This window comes from Podarcis cretensis, assembly GCF_951804945.1.
Source record: "Podarcis cretensis genome assembly, chromosome: Z".
Lineage (NCBI taxonomy): Eukaryota > Metazoa > Chordata > Lepidosauria > Squamata > Lacertidae > Podarcis > Podarcis cretensis.
This window is the reverse complement of record NC_137184.1, coordinates 47936302-47952353: the sequence shown is the minus strand read 5'-3', so window position 1 is coordinate 47952353 and position 16052 is coordinate 47936302. Positions and strand designations below refer to the sequence as shown.

Genomic DNA, 16052 nt, shown 5'->3' with positions numbered 1-16052 from the left:
TGAATCCACAACCCGCTCAAGAGATTCCCTGTTCAGTTCTTGCCAATGGTTCAGTTCCTAATACAATTGTCAAACGTGACTCCAACCATGTAAGCCAACAGTTAGCTTTTATCTGCTGCTCTCTGTACCTCGCCATCTATTAATTAACATACTTATTTAATTAGTCCTTCAGGAATTGCGTGCTACAGAAAACATTAAAGGATGTCAAATACAAGTTGTCCCTTAGTGCAAGACATTACCAAAAAAAAAAAAAGAAGAAGGGGAAAAAAGAAGAAGAAGAAGAGAAGGTTAACTGATAAACGTTGCGTAGGGCAGTGACTTAATTGACTTGGGCTGCTGATGTAATGGGCTCATGGCACTGACTGACACAATTTATGTTAACATATTAGAAAAGGGGAGGGAGATGCTTTTGAGAAGAACAGGGTGTCCGAGCAAATGCTTGATACGAAAAATGCTTAATTGACTTCATTAGACTCAACAGAAGAGAACTAGACTTCCTTGTGCAAAGTGGAGCATCACTAGGAGCAAAATACGTTCTCCAGGATAATGGTTTTCAAGTGGGGAAGCAAGCCCCCCACCCCCTTGCATAAAGGAATATATTCAGAGATGCACGCTTTTAGGTCAGGGAGGGGGGAAACTCTCTCTCTCTCTCTCTCTCTCTCTCTCTCTCTCTGTGTGTGTGTGTGTGTGTGTTAAGCATTCTTGCTTATTAATAGTTTTGTAGCAAAGTAATTTTAGACCCTGGACTTTAATGGCCCTACAGAGGGTGTGGAATATGCATTACTTCATTTCTGAAGCACACAATTGGCATATCTCTCCTTTCATCCAGCCTGTCCCTACTTCTACATTCCAGGTACGTCACAGCAAAAGGGTCAAGAAAAAAGAAAAGAAAAACAGCTTGCCAATCCAGATTTTTAAAAGAAAGGTATGTGCACTTTTGCATTTTAATCTCATACAAATCATAGCACCATCATGACTAAAGGAAGAAAACCAGGTTTGCTTCAGATGCTAAGCACATTTATTGGGGAATAAGCCCAATCCCATTGTAGAAAAGGCTAATAAGTTATTAAAGTAAGAATAACGAAACCAGCATCTGCAACCATGTATGTACCCAGCCTCTGGCTACAATCTTTTTTAAAGGAAGGGAGGGAGGATGTTGTGCCAACCAGAGCTAGTCCAAGTGAGCATTGCCATGCCCAGGCCAACTCTGGTGCTAAGGCTGGCTAGTTTGCCACTGCCACATCATCAGCTGCTCTCTAGTTGGTCACCTGAGACCTCCCTAGCCCAAGGGATCCTGGACTTCTCTCCAAAGTCCAGCAATCAGTGTACCACTTTTGCAATTAGGATCTCAAGCCATTCACAGCTATCCTAGGAGACACATCACTTTCATATAGTCAGTGCTAGCTGTTGCTTGTATGATTGATCACTAAGCATACTGAGCATAGTTAATGTTCTTCAAGCTTAGGTCCCGAGACATTGCTGTTGTTGGACCCCAACTTCCATAATTCCTACCCAGGTTAGCTGATGATTGGGGCTGTCAAAGTGAGGGGACAGTGGTAGCTAGGGATGGGTGAATACATAAGTTTCTGCTACTTTCTGTTTTTTCCAACTTTTCTTCTCCATATTTCTGCATCAGATTGCATTCTTTTGTTTTTAACTCATCATGAATACCCATTAGCATTTAGGGGCAAATTTCTGTCATACACATTTTTATATGCAATCCGCCTAATACAGTGGTACCTCAGGTTACAGACGCTTCAGGTTACAGACTCCGTTAACCCAGAAATAGTACCTCAGGTTAAGAACTTTGCTTCAGGATGAGAACGGAAATCACGCAGTGGTGGCATGGCAGGCCCCATTAGCTAAAGTGGTACCTCAGGTTAAGAACAGTTTCAGGTTAAGAATGGACCTCCAGAATGAATTAAGTTCTTAACCCGAGGTACCACTGTAAACACATTTTTCCAAAGCAATTTCCCCTAGTTATAATGCATCATTGCATGCTATTTTTACTAACACATGCATTTATATGCCCACTTTGTTCTTGTATATGCATTTTTGTACACATTGTTTGACTGGAGACAAACTGGAGGCAAAAGTGTGGCTTTCAAAGGATAGTTGTGTTTTGCTTTGCATTTGGAAAATGCAAATTTTCAAAGTTAGTCTTTAAATGTGAATTGAACTGAACTTTCCCCTCATTCCCTAGTGGTAGAGCACCTGTTTTGCATGCAGAAGGTTCCATGCTCAATCCCTGGTTTCCCCAGATATAGCTGGAAAAGACATGGCTCTGGAATTCTGGAGAGTCACTGCCAGTCGGTGTCAGTGAGTCTTCCTCAACATGCTGCCCTCCAGAGGTTCCTGACTACAAGTCCCATTTGGCCCCAGCCAGCACAGGAAATGGCCAGGGATGATGTGGGGCAGAGGACCAGAAACATCTGAAGGATACCAAGCTGGAGGCTGGCTTGGACCCTGACAGACACTGGAAGAATTTAATCTTAACAAAAGCTAGCACATAGAGTTGAAAGGAAGAGGCTGTTTTTAATATTCTTTTTCCTATTCTCTTTCAGATGGCTTTCTTGTAAAAGATGCTGCAGTCCTATAAGGTTTTAACTGCCTGTAATGTTTTTCAAATCTTAGGTAGCTTTACTGAACGATCTTTGCTGGTTCAATTTACTCTTTTATTATTCCAGCCAGTTATTTGGCTTTACATTTTTTTGGGTGCAGTATGATGATTTTGTAAGATGTTTACTTTTATTTGATGTGAGTTTTGCAGATTTATTTGCACTTAGATATTGCATAGAAGGCACTTTGAGAGGGATACACACACACACACACACACACACACACACACACCAATCTCTTACCAAGGATTTGATGATTTCCCAGGAATGAAGATTATGGAGACTGTGGTGTCTTTAGGGCATATTATTTTATTTATACCTATCTACAAGCTAAGCTTAGGATGGAGTGTCTCATAGAACTGACATAGAACAGATCTTGTCTCCCTCATTAGGTTCCCAGGGATATCCCCAGGTCATAGCTTTTTGGGTCCAGCACAGAGAATGGCAAGCCTCTATGTATCCAATTCCAATAGCCAAAACCTACATGTACCCTGACTCCTTTGGCCTATGGCTCTCCATCTTAAGACAATGTGGCATCCAGCCAGGTGAGGTGTGAAAAGGCCCACTCATTTGTCCCTATGGCAGAAGAACAACATCTTTAAGATGCTGATGGCGGGTACTTAGAATCATAGAATCATAGAATCATAGAGTTGGAAGAGACCACAAGGGCCATCGAGTCCAACCCCCTGCCAAGCAGGAAACACCATCAGAGCACTCCTGACATATGGTTGTCAAGCCTCTGCTTAAAGACCTCCAAAGAAGGAGACTCCACCACACTCCTTGGCAGCAAATTCCACTGTCGAACAGCTCTTAGCTGAGCGGCTAAGACCAAAGGAACTGGTTTGACTGGTTCAGCAGGTTGCCTCTTCTGGATTCTAACTTCAGAGGTTCAGGGCCATGGGCAACTGTGAATGGTGCATACACAGCTGTCACTTCATCCAGGCTCCAGCACAGTGTCATCTACACTGACTGGTAGTGGGCCCCAGGGTTTCAGGCTGGAGTCTCTTAGCCTTTTCTTCTCCCAAAGATATCCCACAAGGCAGTGGAGGTTTAGGACCAGAGTTTTCCTTCTTCCCAGGTAGACGAGCCCCATCTGCCCCTCACTTCCCTCTACAGCACATGCAGAAACTGCTTTCTTGACTATTGGGCCCACTATAGGTATCATTCACTCCATCTGCTGGAGCCTGTCTTGCATGCAGGGGAAGTTCCTAGCTCAGCAGGGTCTGAGACTCATCAGCTCCCCATACCTGGTTTACCCAGTCACTAAAAGCCATTTTCCAGGGTGTGGCCGCTGTCTCATGCTGACACCTTCTGGGAGCCCCAGCTGAGAGCTGTGGGGGGGACCAAAGGTGACAAACTCCCCCAGGAGGAGCATGATGTGTCCCCCACCAGAGGAACTACCTCTCTCCTAACACCCCATACACAATATGGCAGCATTTAAAATGTCACAACACAGAGAGCTGAAATGCTATGGTCATTCTCCTTCATCAGCATTGCTGCTTGAGGGCTTGTGCTGGAGGAGGAGGAGGAGGAGGAGGAGGAGGAGGAGAAGGGGGCAGTTTGGAGAAATGAGGCCACTGCAATCCCCACCCCATTTCTTTCAGCACCCTCCTGTTTCAAAGCCTAGCAGCATGACCCAAAGATTCCAGCAGGAGTCTTTCATTTTGTTTCAGCTCTGAACATTTCCTCCAGCTGTTCCCAACAGAAATACCATGGCCTTCACCTTCAAAAGCCTGCTCACAGGGTGTGAGGGGTTTCTATGTGAAATGATGTCTACTGGTTTTTATATACTGATTTGATAGAGAGAGAAAAGTGCCGGAGGCGGGGGGGTGGTGGTGAGGAGGACATGTGGGGAAACGGTGAAGAAAATACGTGTGCAGGGGGCATTTGATAAAATGAACAGCAGCTTTTGAAAGGTGAGATTCAGCTCTGAAAGACAAGCTGCTTCCCAGGAAAAGTTTCAGGGGCCAAAATCCTTGTAATGTGCAACTGTTGGACAAGGGTTCACCCTGACTGCTAAAGCTCTGTGGCAGAGCATCCATTTTGCATGCAGAAGGCCCCAAGTTTAGTCTCTGGAACCTGGGGAAACGTTTTCAGCCTGATGGCCATGTTCCCTTCTCAGCAGCCATCAGAGGCTGCAGGCCAGTGGTGGGCAGGGCCAGAGGCCAAAGTGGCTGGATGAATGAATGCAAATTTTACACTTCTACAATAGGCTAGCTTCTGCACAGACATCTTTCTATCCTCTGCCCAGGGGAGCAAGAGGCATGATCAAAGCTCAAAGACACATCCCAGTCAGGCAAAACCACTCAAGGAAGGTGCAAGGCTGGACCGAGTGTATGCAGCCTGCAGAGAGATCTAGGGGCCAGATAGAGAGACTTGAAAGAGCCACACTCACGAGTCTTTTGCACCCCAGTATTTATCCAGGTTCATAATCGTTCTCCAGGGCTTCAAAGCAGAGAAAAGCCTTTTTAATCACCTGTGACTTGAGACCCTTTTAGCTAGAGAAGCAACTCAGAGACGCAATTTCCAATGTTCATTCTTCCACACAAACGGAGACGCGCCAGCAGCCAGCCACACAAGCCCAGGTGCATGAATACTTCAAGGCACAATGGGCATTAAGGGGCCTCCTAATGCTTCCGTTGGAATTAAGAGGCTGTTATTCAAAGTGGGAGGTCGGGTGGCAATTTCCTTTAGAGCAGATGTTGGACCAAATGCATTTTGGTTCAGAGAGAGACTGATTTACAGGTATCAAAGGGCTTGCTTAGGATTTATTACTGCTGCTGTTGTTTTACAGGTCTCCACTTCTAATGGGTTTGTCCCAGGCCACCATACTGGACTGGGAAAGTTTATCCACCATAGTTCCTGTGCTGGTTCCTTTAAGACTGGATTACTGCAGTACCCTCTATGTGGGGCTTCCCTCATAGCTGCAGTTAGTGCAGAAAGCTGCAGCACGATAATTGACAGGAGGAAGGCCCTGTTAATACCTGTGCTCAGATATCTGCACTGGTTGCTGCTTTGCTACTGGGCCCCATTCCAGATGCTTCTATTAGCATATGCAGCCGTTAACAACTTGGGACCAGTTCACCTATGAGATCTCCTTATCCCTGCATGTGCCCAATTGGCTGCTTCACTTAGTGGAATTGGCACCACTGCAGGTGTCACATAATATCCATTTCACATCTGTAAGAAATTGATCTCTTAGTGTGACAGCACCTACACTTTGGAACTCCCTGTCTATTAACATCAGGAAGAAACCTTCACTGTACTCTTTTTGGCACATTTTTGTTTAGACGAGCCTACATAGATATCTAGAATACTAATGTGTCTTTAGTTTATTCCTAGTTTTAATTTACTGAACATTTTAATTGCTTTTACTAATGATTTTTGTTGTTTTTGTAAAGCATTTTGAGGATGTTGGTTTTTTTAATAAGTGGTATATAAATTTTATGAAATAAATAAACAATTGCCTGTCTCATTTTGAACATGCAAAATGAAAGTGACACTCTTGAGCATGTGCGAAGTGTTTTCCCTTGCTGCAGTGGATGTCCAGATAGCCACTAAGCATATGATTAGGAGGGGGCTTGCACTGAAAGCAGGACTGAACTCTCCACACAACAGCTGACGGATGAAAATTTCAGCCCTGCTTTCTGCAGGGATTAGCTGTGTGACATATGATGTCAGGTGGAGGGCAGGTGAGTACAGCCTTAGGGAAATGGCCTTGCGGGCCAAAGGAGGAGGCCTGTTAAGCCTGCATGCTGGAGGCGCCCCACCCCTGCACCTAAGACAAAGCCTGTGACCTCCAATGAGTCTCCTCCCTCCTTGGAGAATCTATGGTGCCATGTCACAATTCTGTATTTGAATGAGGAAATGGCACTGGGAATGAGGAAAGTGAGCTTAGTAGATGCATGGGGCGGCAAGGGGAAAGTTAATATTGAGGGAACAGCAGTTGGGTTTGTGAGCAGCATCAGCAATGGCACAGGCCCATATTCTTTCATTGCATATAAGACCTATGCCTGCAGAACACTCCAAAGGTTCCAAAAGTTGTTTTTTCTTTTAAGGGTGAATTATATTTTTGCCCCGGGACACGGGTGGCGCTGTGGGTAAAACCTCAGTGCCTAGGACTTGCCGATCGCATGGTCGGCGGTTCGAATCCCCGCGGCGGGGTGAGCTCCCATCGTTCGGTCCCAGCTCCTGCCCACCTAGCAGTTCGAAAGCACCCCCGGGTGCAAGTAGATAAATAGGTACCGCTTTATAGCAGGAAGGTAAACGGCGTTTCCGTGTGCTGCGCTGATGCTGGTTTACCAGAGCAGCTTCGTCACGCTGGCCACATGACCTGGAAGTGTCTCCGGACAGTGCTGGCCCCCGGGCTCTTAAGTGAGATGGGTGCACAACCCTAGAGTCGGACACGACTGGCCCATACGGGCAGGGGTACCTTTACCTTTATAGTTTTGCCCTGGATAAAGATTGGGGGGGGCACATCTGTGTAATTTTCTGTATGTGGTTCATGCTTTGGAGCTGTGGGTTTTATAGTCCTCATGTGGGCAGGAGCGTCGGTCTTCCTTCTTGGGGTGGCATTCTTGGGAACAATAGGGATCATAAAGCAGTATCTAGGCTCCTTAAGCCTGCTGTGCTCTCCCTAGGGAGAAGCGTGGGTTGTTCCAGCAGCTGCTGGGATCCTAAGAGCCACAGTAGGCAAGTACATCTCCCACCCCTTGCAAAGCGGTAGCCTGGGGTTTTTGGGGTGGGGGGTGGAGGACTTATTTCATTGGAACAGTAAATGTCCAGACCATGTCAAAAGTTGACTTTTTAAACCTCACCACCTCCCCAAATTTCAAAGCACAGCACCAGGGTGCATTGGTGGGTGTGTGGGGTGGGATGTAGTGCTTATAGAAATGCATGCTCAGTGTTCTGCAGGGTGAGTGGGAACCAAGTTTGTGTGGTGCTTTGGATGCTGGCCAAAAGGGGTTGGGAGGCTGCATTCCACCAAGAGCTTGGCAGTGTGCAGATCAGAGTGAGATTGCTCCATGTGGCACCCTGCCAAATGAAGTTAGCTAAGGAGGGAAAGAATTTCATGATGAGTCCTGGAGTGCGAGAGTTCATGGCCAGAGCAGAACAGGCTCATTAACTGGACTGTGCTGGTGTTGTGACCCATGGTCCAGGAACTTTGCACAGCACAGCAGGGAGATTCAGATGAGGTTCAGCTATTTCCTCAGAGAGATGACCACCATAATTGTACTCAGACCCTGGAGAACACAGCCCTACCACCATGCTCTGGCTCAGAAGATGTGTCAATCTTCTGAGCTCTTAAAGAAGGCAAAAGCAATGAATCAAGGCCAGGGCCAGCCAACTCTTCCATCCAGCCCACCCAAGGCTTTGGTTGGCTACAATAGCCTGAGCAGGGCTCCTTGGAGCTGTCCAAGGTCCTGGGCACTTTCTCTGGGAGCTGTCCAAGTTGCATGCTCTCTCTGACTCAATATTGCCTGCCTTCCCTAGGAACCTCTAGCACCCACTTGACCCTAGGTTGTAGAGAGCTCCTAAACACAATGCCCTCAGTAGGAGGCCCTCCTCAGTGAGCCCATCTCCTCCCTGCTGGCACCCCATGGCCTGTTTCCTGAGATGAATCTGCAGAATTGGGCAGGAGAGTGCAAAATAAGTGAAGGCTGCTGCTCTCTCCTCACCCATGTTCCTGCTTGCTTGCTTGCTTAGAAGAGGGCACGTGAACAGGCAGTGATGGCACAGCAAGGAGGCTTGGGGGGGGGTTGATGGTGGTCTCCTTGGACGACACTGTGGGCTTTGGCAAGTGCTCAGGGATGCCTATCTTGAATAGAACCCTCATCATCCTTTGTGAATGATGAGGTTTTTTTTATTGAAGTCTTCATAATACAATAAAATAGCTGCTACAAAAAATGCAAGTAGGATACAGAATCCTCTCTTAAAAGTAATTCTTAGCCCTCCCCACCTACAGAAGATAGTAACTCCTCCCAGCTCTCACTTGGAGACCGACATTTCCGTATCTCTTACCCAGGGTCCTTCATCAACCTTTTACCATCCCCATGAATATATACTCTGGACCTTAATAAAGCCCACAGACATGGACTTCAGAGAAAGAAAACAAACAAACAAACAAACAAAAAAGAATGAAAGGGAATGAGAGAAGAGAGAAGAGAAGAGAAAGAAAATAAAAAGACAAAAGAAACATTAGAGAAAGCTACCAAAAAGTCCTTCCAATTTTCCATTTGCTAGTTATATTAAACAAAAAAGGATTATGTAAGACATTCAGTCCATGCTAACACCCATCTTCTCCACTTTCTATTAAGCAATATTTCTTTTAAGTCAAGGTGTTTTAGAATCATTCATTTCTTTTTCCCATTAAAAGTCCAAGACGGGTTCCCAAATTGTTGTTAGTATTGGTAAATGTCAACCATATTTTCCCTTTAATATTAACTTTACCTCCATTAATTCCCACCACTGTAACTCCACAATGAATGATAGTAAATTCTTCCCTCCATGTCCATTTTAAAATCTCTCCACTGTGATCACATACTGGGATAATATTCCATAATTATTTTCTTATTATATATCCTTTAGCTCACGTCCAGTTCTGTATATTCACATTCCATTTCCGGTTGTATTTCCATGCCTATCTTAATGCCAACCCTGTGACCAGGGCCAACTGAACTACCCGAAGGCATCAACACACAGATACAAAGCTTCCTTATATTTAACCAAACCCTTGGCCCATCTCCTCCAGTAATGTCCACTTTACTTGAGAACCTGTAGAGCTGTGCCCAGAAAAGGCGGGGAACTTTCTATGGTTCTGCTGTTGAACAGCCTTTATGCTGGGAGTGCTGGGTGGGAATTGAATCAGGGACCAGACACACATAAAGCAGTGTATTCTGCCAGGAAGCTATTGCCTGCCCCCCTGAGGGACAGGCATTCTAAGACCACAGCAGTGACATCAAAAGTCTGCTGTAATTCTGAGGAATGCTAGAGGGCAGCACCAATCAGCAGAAATGCTAAAGAAAGCAAAGTGGGAGAGTGCTGTTGCACTCAAGTCATGCTCATGGGCTTCTGGTTGGCTACTGTGAGAAAAGGATGCTGGACTAGATGGGGCATTGGCCTGATCCAGCAGTGATCACATTCAGGAATGTCACCTAGGTTAAGAAAACCAGCCCAAACTACCTTTCCTTCCAAGTAAAATAACTAGTTAAAGGCTTTCTCTTTGATGGGCTGGCTTCCTAGCTGCAGGGAGCTTCCACACTGAGGAGCAACTTTTACCTGCAGCCCAGTGTCGCATGTAATTCACACCTCCTGCAGCCCACCTAGAGAAGAAATGAAGGAGTGACTCCCCCTTAGCCCTTGAGATGCTGCTGTACTGCAACTCCCATTATCCCCAGCAAAAAGGACAATGGTCAAGGATGTACTCCAACATCACTTTAAGGGAACCACATTGGCTTGTTAGCATCCATTTGTCTCAAGAAACAATGGAGTGCACCTCCAGGGGTGAAGTCAAACTATTGTGTCAGCAGCACCAAAGTCACCTCCCCAGGGTGCAAGCCTGGACAGTGTGTGTGAAGATCCTGGGCTGTCCAGATGACAAGACCCCTCTCTTGCTCTCGCAGAGGTGGTCCAAAGAAAAGCAGAGCAATACATTTGGCACCAGCTTGGCTGCAGGAGTTCCCAGAGGGAGGCGTACAAGGTGCCATCCAATCATCTTAGGGACTCCACTCTGGATTTGTGTAGGGTTTACTCCTGAGCCCTTTCTTCTCCTGAAGATATCCCACAAGCCAGTGGAAATTTAGGATCAGAGTTCTCCTTCTCCTAGATGAGGTACCTTTCCAGGTTGATGAGCCCCATCTGCCCCTCACTTCCCTCTACAGTACATGCAGAAACCGCTTTCTTGATTGTTGGACCCATTAGTGGTCTCATCCACTCAATCTTCCAAGCCTGTCTTGGCATGCAAGGGGATTCCTTAACTCACAGAGGGTTTGAGACCCATTGGCTCCCCTCAACTGGTTTAGCCAGCAGTCAAAGCCCTTCCTAGGGTGTAGCTGCTGTCACATGCTCATAGCTTCTGGGAGCCCCAGGTGAGAGCAGGGTGGGACAAAAGGTGGACAAACTAGCCCAGAAGGAGCACAATGTGTCCCCCACCAAAGGCACTACCCCTCCCCTAACACCTCACACACCCAAATTGGCTACTCCTGCTCTAATTTATTATGCTCAATGTGTTTCAGTTAAGAACTTCGTCAGGGCTTCTGTGAAGGAGGAATAACCATCGCTGCCTGCACAGAGCAGGTCTTTACCTGCAGAAATCAGAGGAGTCAGAAAAGGCTTTAAAAACCCACCTGCTGTTCAGTTAAGGGCTATGTCCTCCCAGTCCATCTGGCTTCAACTTGAACAAAGGCAGTGACTTACCGTAAAGAATGGTGATGAGGGAAACTGGCATGACAAGGATGCCCACCAACATGTCCGCCACTGCCAAGGACATCAGGAAGTAGTTGGTGGCATTTTGGAGCTTCTTCTCCAAGGAGACTGCCATGATGACCAGAATGTTCCCTCCAATAGTCAGTAGGATAATGATCAGGATGAGGAGGGCAGGCCAGTTCTTGTCCCCGATGGACTTCCGAGGGGCTGCTGCCCCCTCAGAGACATTCAGAGGATCGGACGTTGGTGAAGTCTGATTCAGAGTCAAATTGTGGCTCAGTGGCCCGGACATCAGGCCACTGTGTGAGCTAAAGTCTAGTGGGACGGACACTGTTGTAAGGCCAACAAGAACCCCAGCCCCATTAGTGGCACTCATCATTCATGCCAGTAATTGCCCCCTCTCCTTAAGAGCCCCTCAGTGTTAATCCCTTTTTCATTGGAAATAAGGTCCAAGGCAATAACTGGATCTCATGGCACCAGGGCCTCCAAGGTACTTGGCCTTCCATAGTGGATGAAAGCTTGTAGAAGCCACAGCGGAGTTCTTCCGGGATACCGTGAAGGCAAGACTCCGTGGCTTGAGAGGACCAATGGACAAGAGGCAACGGGATCTTTGAAAGAACATCCAACTCATACTCAAGGTCAGCATTCTGCAAAGGAAAGACAGAGGCACCCTCATTTTTGCAGCAATCAGAGCAGAGCCAGGGCTGGATCACACATGAGCATTCCATCCTACCAAGCCGGATGCAGCCCACAAGCTACATCTCCCAGCTGATACTCAACGATCCCACCTCCTCCTTTTTGCAGTCCTAGGAAGGCAGTGATCAAAAGGTTTATCATGCTTCTGATGGGTCTCCATCCTTGGCTGAGGAGCTATGTTCAGCACACAACTTCTGCAGGTTAGCCGAGGAGCCATGTGTAATTTGAAGAGGACCTCTCTGGTTTTACTCATGTCAAGAGCTCTATCTGGCCCAGGAAACCTTCCACCAAAATGAACCCACTGGTCTTCCAAGACCTTCTGCTGTTTCTACAGTAGCAGACTGAACATGCCTGCCACCCCTCTGGAATTGTACCTATGGCAGGCAGATCTCCCAAGCCAATTTTGAAAAGGAAGGCCAAAAATAGGCCACTGCCCTAAATGGAACTGTTCAGGGCCATTAAACACATCTTGGCATGAAGCAGGAGAACTATAAATAAAAGCAAGGGGTCCAGACACATGCTGTCCTGGGGACTGAATTTTGGCTAATATACTTCAACTGTAAGTCTAATTTGAGAGAGCTGTGTTGGAAGTCATGCAAAATAAGCAAACCAAGAAAAGAAAGAAAAACTAGACTTTGGGTGTATTGCATGTTATTTCCTTAAAAGACACAACAACCATTACCCCCCTAAACTAAAAGGTTTCCCCCCTCTAAAGATGGGTCAGAGGGACACATGATTGGATTATATGCTATATAAATTATACATGGTATGGTGAAAGAGGGTATTGGGGGGGGGGATCTCCTTCTGTCATACGGCTCATCTAGCCCAGCAGCATGTTTTCAGAGTGGCCAACCAGAGGCCTCAGGAAAGGCCCCAGACAGGACAAGAGCACTAGAGCACTCTCCTTTCCTGTGGTTTCCAGCAACTGGTATTCAGAAGCATTACTGCCTCCAGCTGTGGACACTGTAGCCAGAGAGACTTTAGTTGCAGACACAGGTGACACAATTCTAGCCATGGTTTAATTCATCCTGCTTTTGGCCATTGCTGTGTTCAAAAGGAAGAGTTCAGCTGTAGTGCTGTGTTTAAAAAAGAGCTCAGCTCTTCCAGAGATGGGCATGGAAGTTTCTTTCAAAGCACTTGCTGCAACCTGTGTATGTGTAACTGGCCCAGGTAGCCCACAATGCTACACAAAAGATGCCCATTCAGTTCTCTCCCAATCCATCACCCTCTCAATGTCGTTTCACTTGTCCGCAGTCAGAAGCAAACACATAATTACAGCCAGAGGGGTGGCCTGGCTGCAGAAAGCCAGAGCCCTAATCAATGGCAGCATCTGAGCAGCAACTATAAACAATTAACCCCACCCCCCTATTTCCAGGTATGCAGTGGAAGGAAAGAATAATAATTCTTCCCAAACCTGGCACAGCCAGACACTTACTAAGAAGGAGGAAGCCAGGTAGAGAAGTCATTATTAGCTCCAGCTGAAAGTTGCAGGACAATGCCGTCAGAGCAGAAGGGGATCTATTGAAGTAGTAAAAACTCCAAGGGAACTGAAATACATTGATGAGGGTTTATTAAGGCTCAATTACAGAGCTGCTGTTCAGACCTGCCAGATATATTCTTGTGAGGGCTGTGAAAGTGAAACAGCCACGTTTACTGGAGAAAGAGAGTAAAAAGACGGGAGGGGGAGCAGATAAATGAAAGAGCTTTTTGAAGACAAAACAGGAATGGAAACATTTCCCATTAATGGGGGGGGGGGGAGAAACCCACACAGCAGTGTTTCCCATGTTCAAAATCCAGCATGCTAAATAGCTTTCAGAGCATTTTATGTGGGTGACAGCTCGCTCTCTTCACATACCAGGTACCGGGATGCTGAATGTTCGTGATCTCCCACACAGTTTGTTCCTGTCGCCTTCTGTATTGCTTGCAGTCCATGTGAAAGATGGAACGAGAATTAAGACTCAAGGTGGTGATTGCTGAGGGGGTTTTTTCTTTGTAAAAACAACAACAAAGCACTTCCCATCACCTATTCTGCACTAAGAAAATTCACAAAGAGTGCATTTTAAGAAATATAGAAAATGCACGTGTCGACTAAGTTCACATGCATAGTGCACAATCTACATTCGAACCTTATGAAATTCATCTTTCTGAACAGCAATTCTTCACCTTGTGGTATATTATTTATTATTTATTCATTCATTGTGTTTATATCCCAGCATAATTTCCCTCCAAGGAGCTCAAGGTGGTGCACGTGGTTCTCCCGCTTCTCATTTAATCCCCACAACAACCCTGTGAGGTAGGTTAGGCAGAGAGGTCACCTCGTGAGCTTCATGACTGTGTGGGGATTCAAACCCTGGTTTCCCAGGTCCTAGTCGGACACTCACCACTACACCACACTCAACAAAATTGTACATTGCTATCTGCCACACCAATCTCTGAGTAGTGTGAGATTCCAAGGGTCCATGCACCTATAAGGGGTTCATGTTTCCTTTGGAAATGAGGCACAGCAGAGATTGTGTCTTTATTATATATGATTTACCGATACATGTATAAACAACCAGAGCCTATGATGGTGGAATTCACAACATTCACACCCCAAGAGGGTCTTGCTTCTCACATAAACACAGCAGCCAATGTATGCAAAAACACACTAGCCATGGCTTGGCCTCCCTTCAGCTTGCTGTGTTTTACAGACAGCAACTATTTTCTCTAGCTCACATTATCCCACAACTGCTATCCCAAATGCAACTCTGCTTGCAACTCACAACTCATAACAATATTTTTTTGTACTAGGGGCCACCACCCCTGCTTGCTCTGCTCATCAATCATGTTTATCCCTTTGCCCTTCTCCCACACCTAACCAAACACCCTCCCTTTATCCCTCACTCCCCACCCACTCACAAGAGGAAGCCAGCAGTAAATCACACCTTGTAAGTTGGAGTTAACTCTTTATTAGCAAAACCACAATCAACACAGGAGGGTTGCGTCTAATGAGCACAGCAATCATCACCAAGAGGTCTTGTCCCCATGAAGCAGTTGCTAAAGGTCCCTTCCATCTCACAGCTGTCTAAGTCCTCTCCTCTCCAGGGCCTTTTTCAAGCAATCAGAGATCAAGCCTGCATGCCGCCAACCTCTCCTCCGCCCTTTTCATGCCTCTTCTGGTTTTGGGAGACAAGTGGGGAGGGGATCTTTTTGCAGCAGGAGGGGGAGATACCCATGACTCTGTACCAGCCTGACTCATCCCTGCCTTTGGACCTCCTGCTCTCCTGCTTCAGCTTCTGCCTCTGATTCTGGACTTCACTCTGCCACAGACTCTCCCTGCTCACCAAACCCTGTTACCTCTTTGGCTTCTAACACCTCCTCCTCCCAGTCTTCTCCCTCTTCTCCTGTTGACCACTTACCAACACCCCACTACAAATCCCTTGGTTCTGAGCCTTCTTCCCTTGGGGGTTTCTCAACTGGTGCCTCCCACAATTCCTCTGCATCCAACCAGTCCATTGCACCCAGTCACTCACTCACTTACCTGTCTCGCAAAACCCCTCCCCTCCTTCCTCAACCCCCTTGTCTATCACCCCAACCACCCCATTTTGAAAGAGGGTGAAGCACTTCTAAGAGCAGTTTGCTAAACAGCTGTGGGAAGGGCCTCCCCCTTGCATTAAACTTCGCTGCAGGTGTGCTTAATGGAAAGGGGAAGGTGCTTCACAGCACTTCCCCTTCCCTTCATTAAACAATTTGCTTGGGCCATTTGGCTATTGCTCATGCTACAGTTGGCATGGCTGTCTATTGGGGGCCACACAAACTGCAGAGCATGATGACACCTTTTTATGCATATAGGAAGATAGGCTGAGCACTGCCTGGATCAGACTTCCCAACCCACTCCCTAAACTCAGGACTTTCAATCTTTGCTATCATGTCAGCCTTGAAGCCCCCTTTGTCATTGCAAGAGACAGATATCAGGGTGTGGCCATGGGGAAGCTAACTTCCCAGACTTTAATTGGTACTTCTCACAAGTCAATATGCTCCAAAAAAACCACCCTCGGTACAATAGTGGAAGAGAAGTTTTAATGCCAGGGTATCAAATGCCAGCATCTCACTTGACCTTCAGTACAATGCCCTGTACTTAACTCAGTAGAACAGGCTGAACTCAGTAAATTAAAGGAACAAATATTAACGTCTCTTGTAATAAAAGCATGAATTATGCATACATTGCCTCTGCTAGCTGTGAATTCTTAGCTTCTGTTTCATCCTCCCTGGACCGTAAGCCTCCCCTTCCTTTCACTAATATCCAGCCTAATGACTTTTCAATTCATTTTGGGT

The 16052-nt window shown here is 46.4% G+C and overlaps 1 protein-coding gene across 13 annotated transcripts in view; it reads right to left on the bottom strand.

The window, feature by feature from the left end:
* LOC307208231 (5-hydroxytryptamine receptor 2A-like) overlaps nt 1-16052 on the bottom strand; it is a 230959-nt gene that overhangs the window by 20613 nt on the left and 194294 nt on the right. For 2 of the 13 annotated variants that reach the window (XM_079962826.1, XM_079962832.1), the window contains 2 exons: nt 13174-13771; nt 11034-11689 (listed from right to left, as the gene is read on the bottom strand). In XM_079962826.1, the coding sequence (XP_079818952.1) occupies nt 11034-11421 (388 nt within the window). In that variant the 5' untranslated portion in view covers nt 11422-11689; nt 13174-13771. The remainder of the gene's footprint in view (nt 1-11033; nt 11690-13173; nt 13772-16052) is intronic. The other 11 variants (XM_079962831.1, XM_079962834.1, XM_079962827.1 and 8 more) reach the window with 8 other exon arrangements.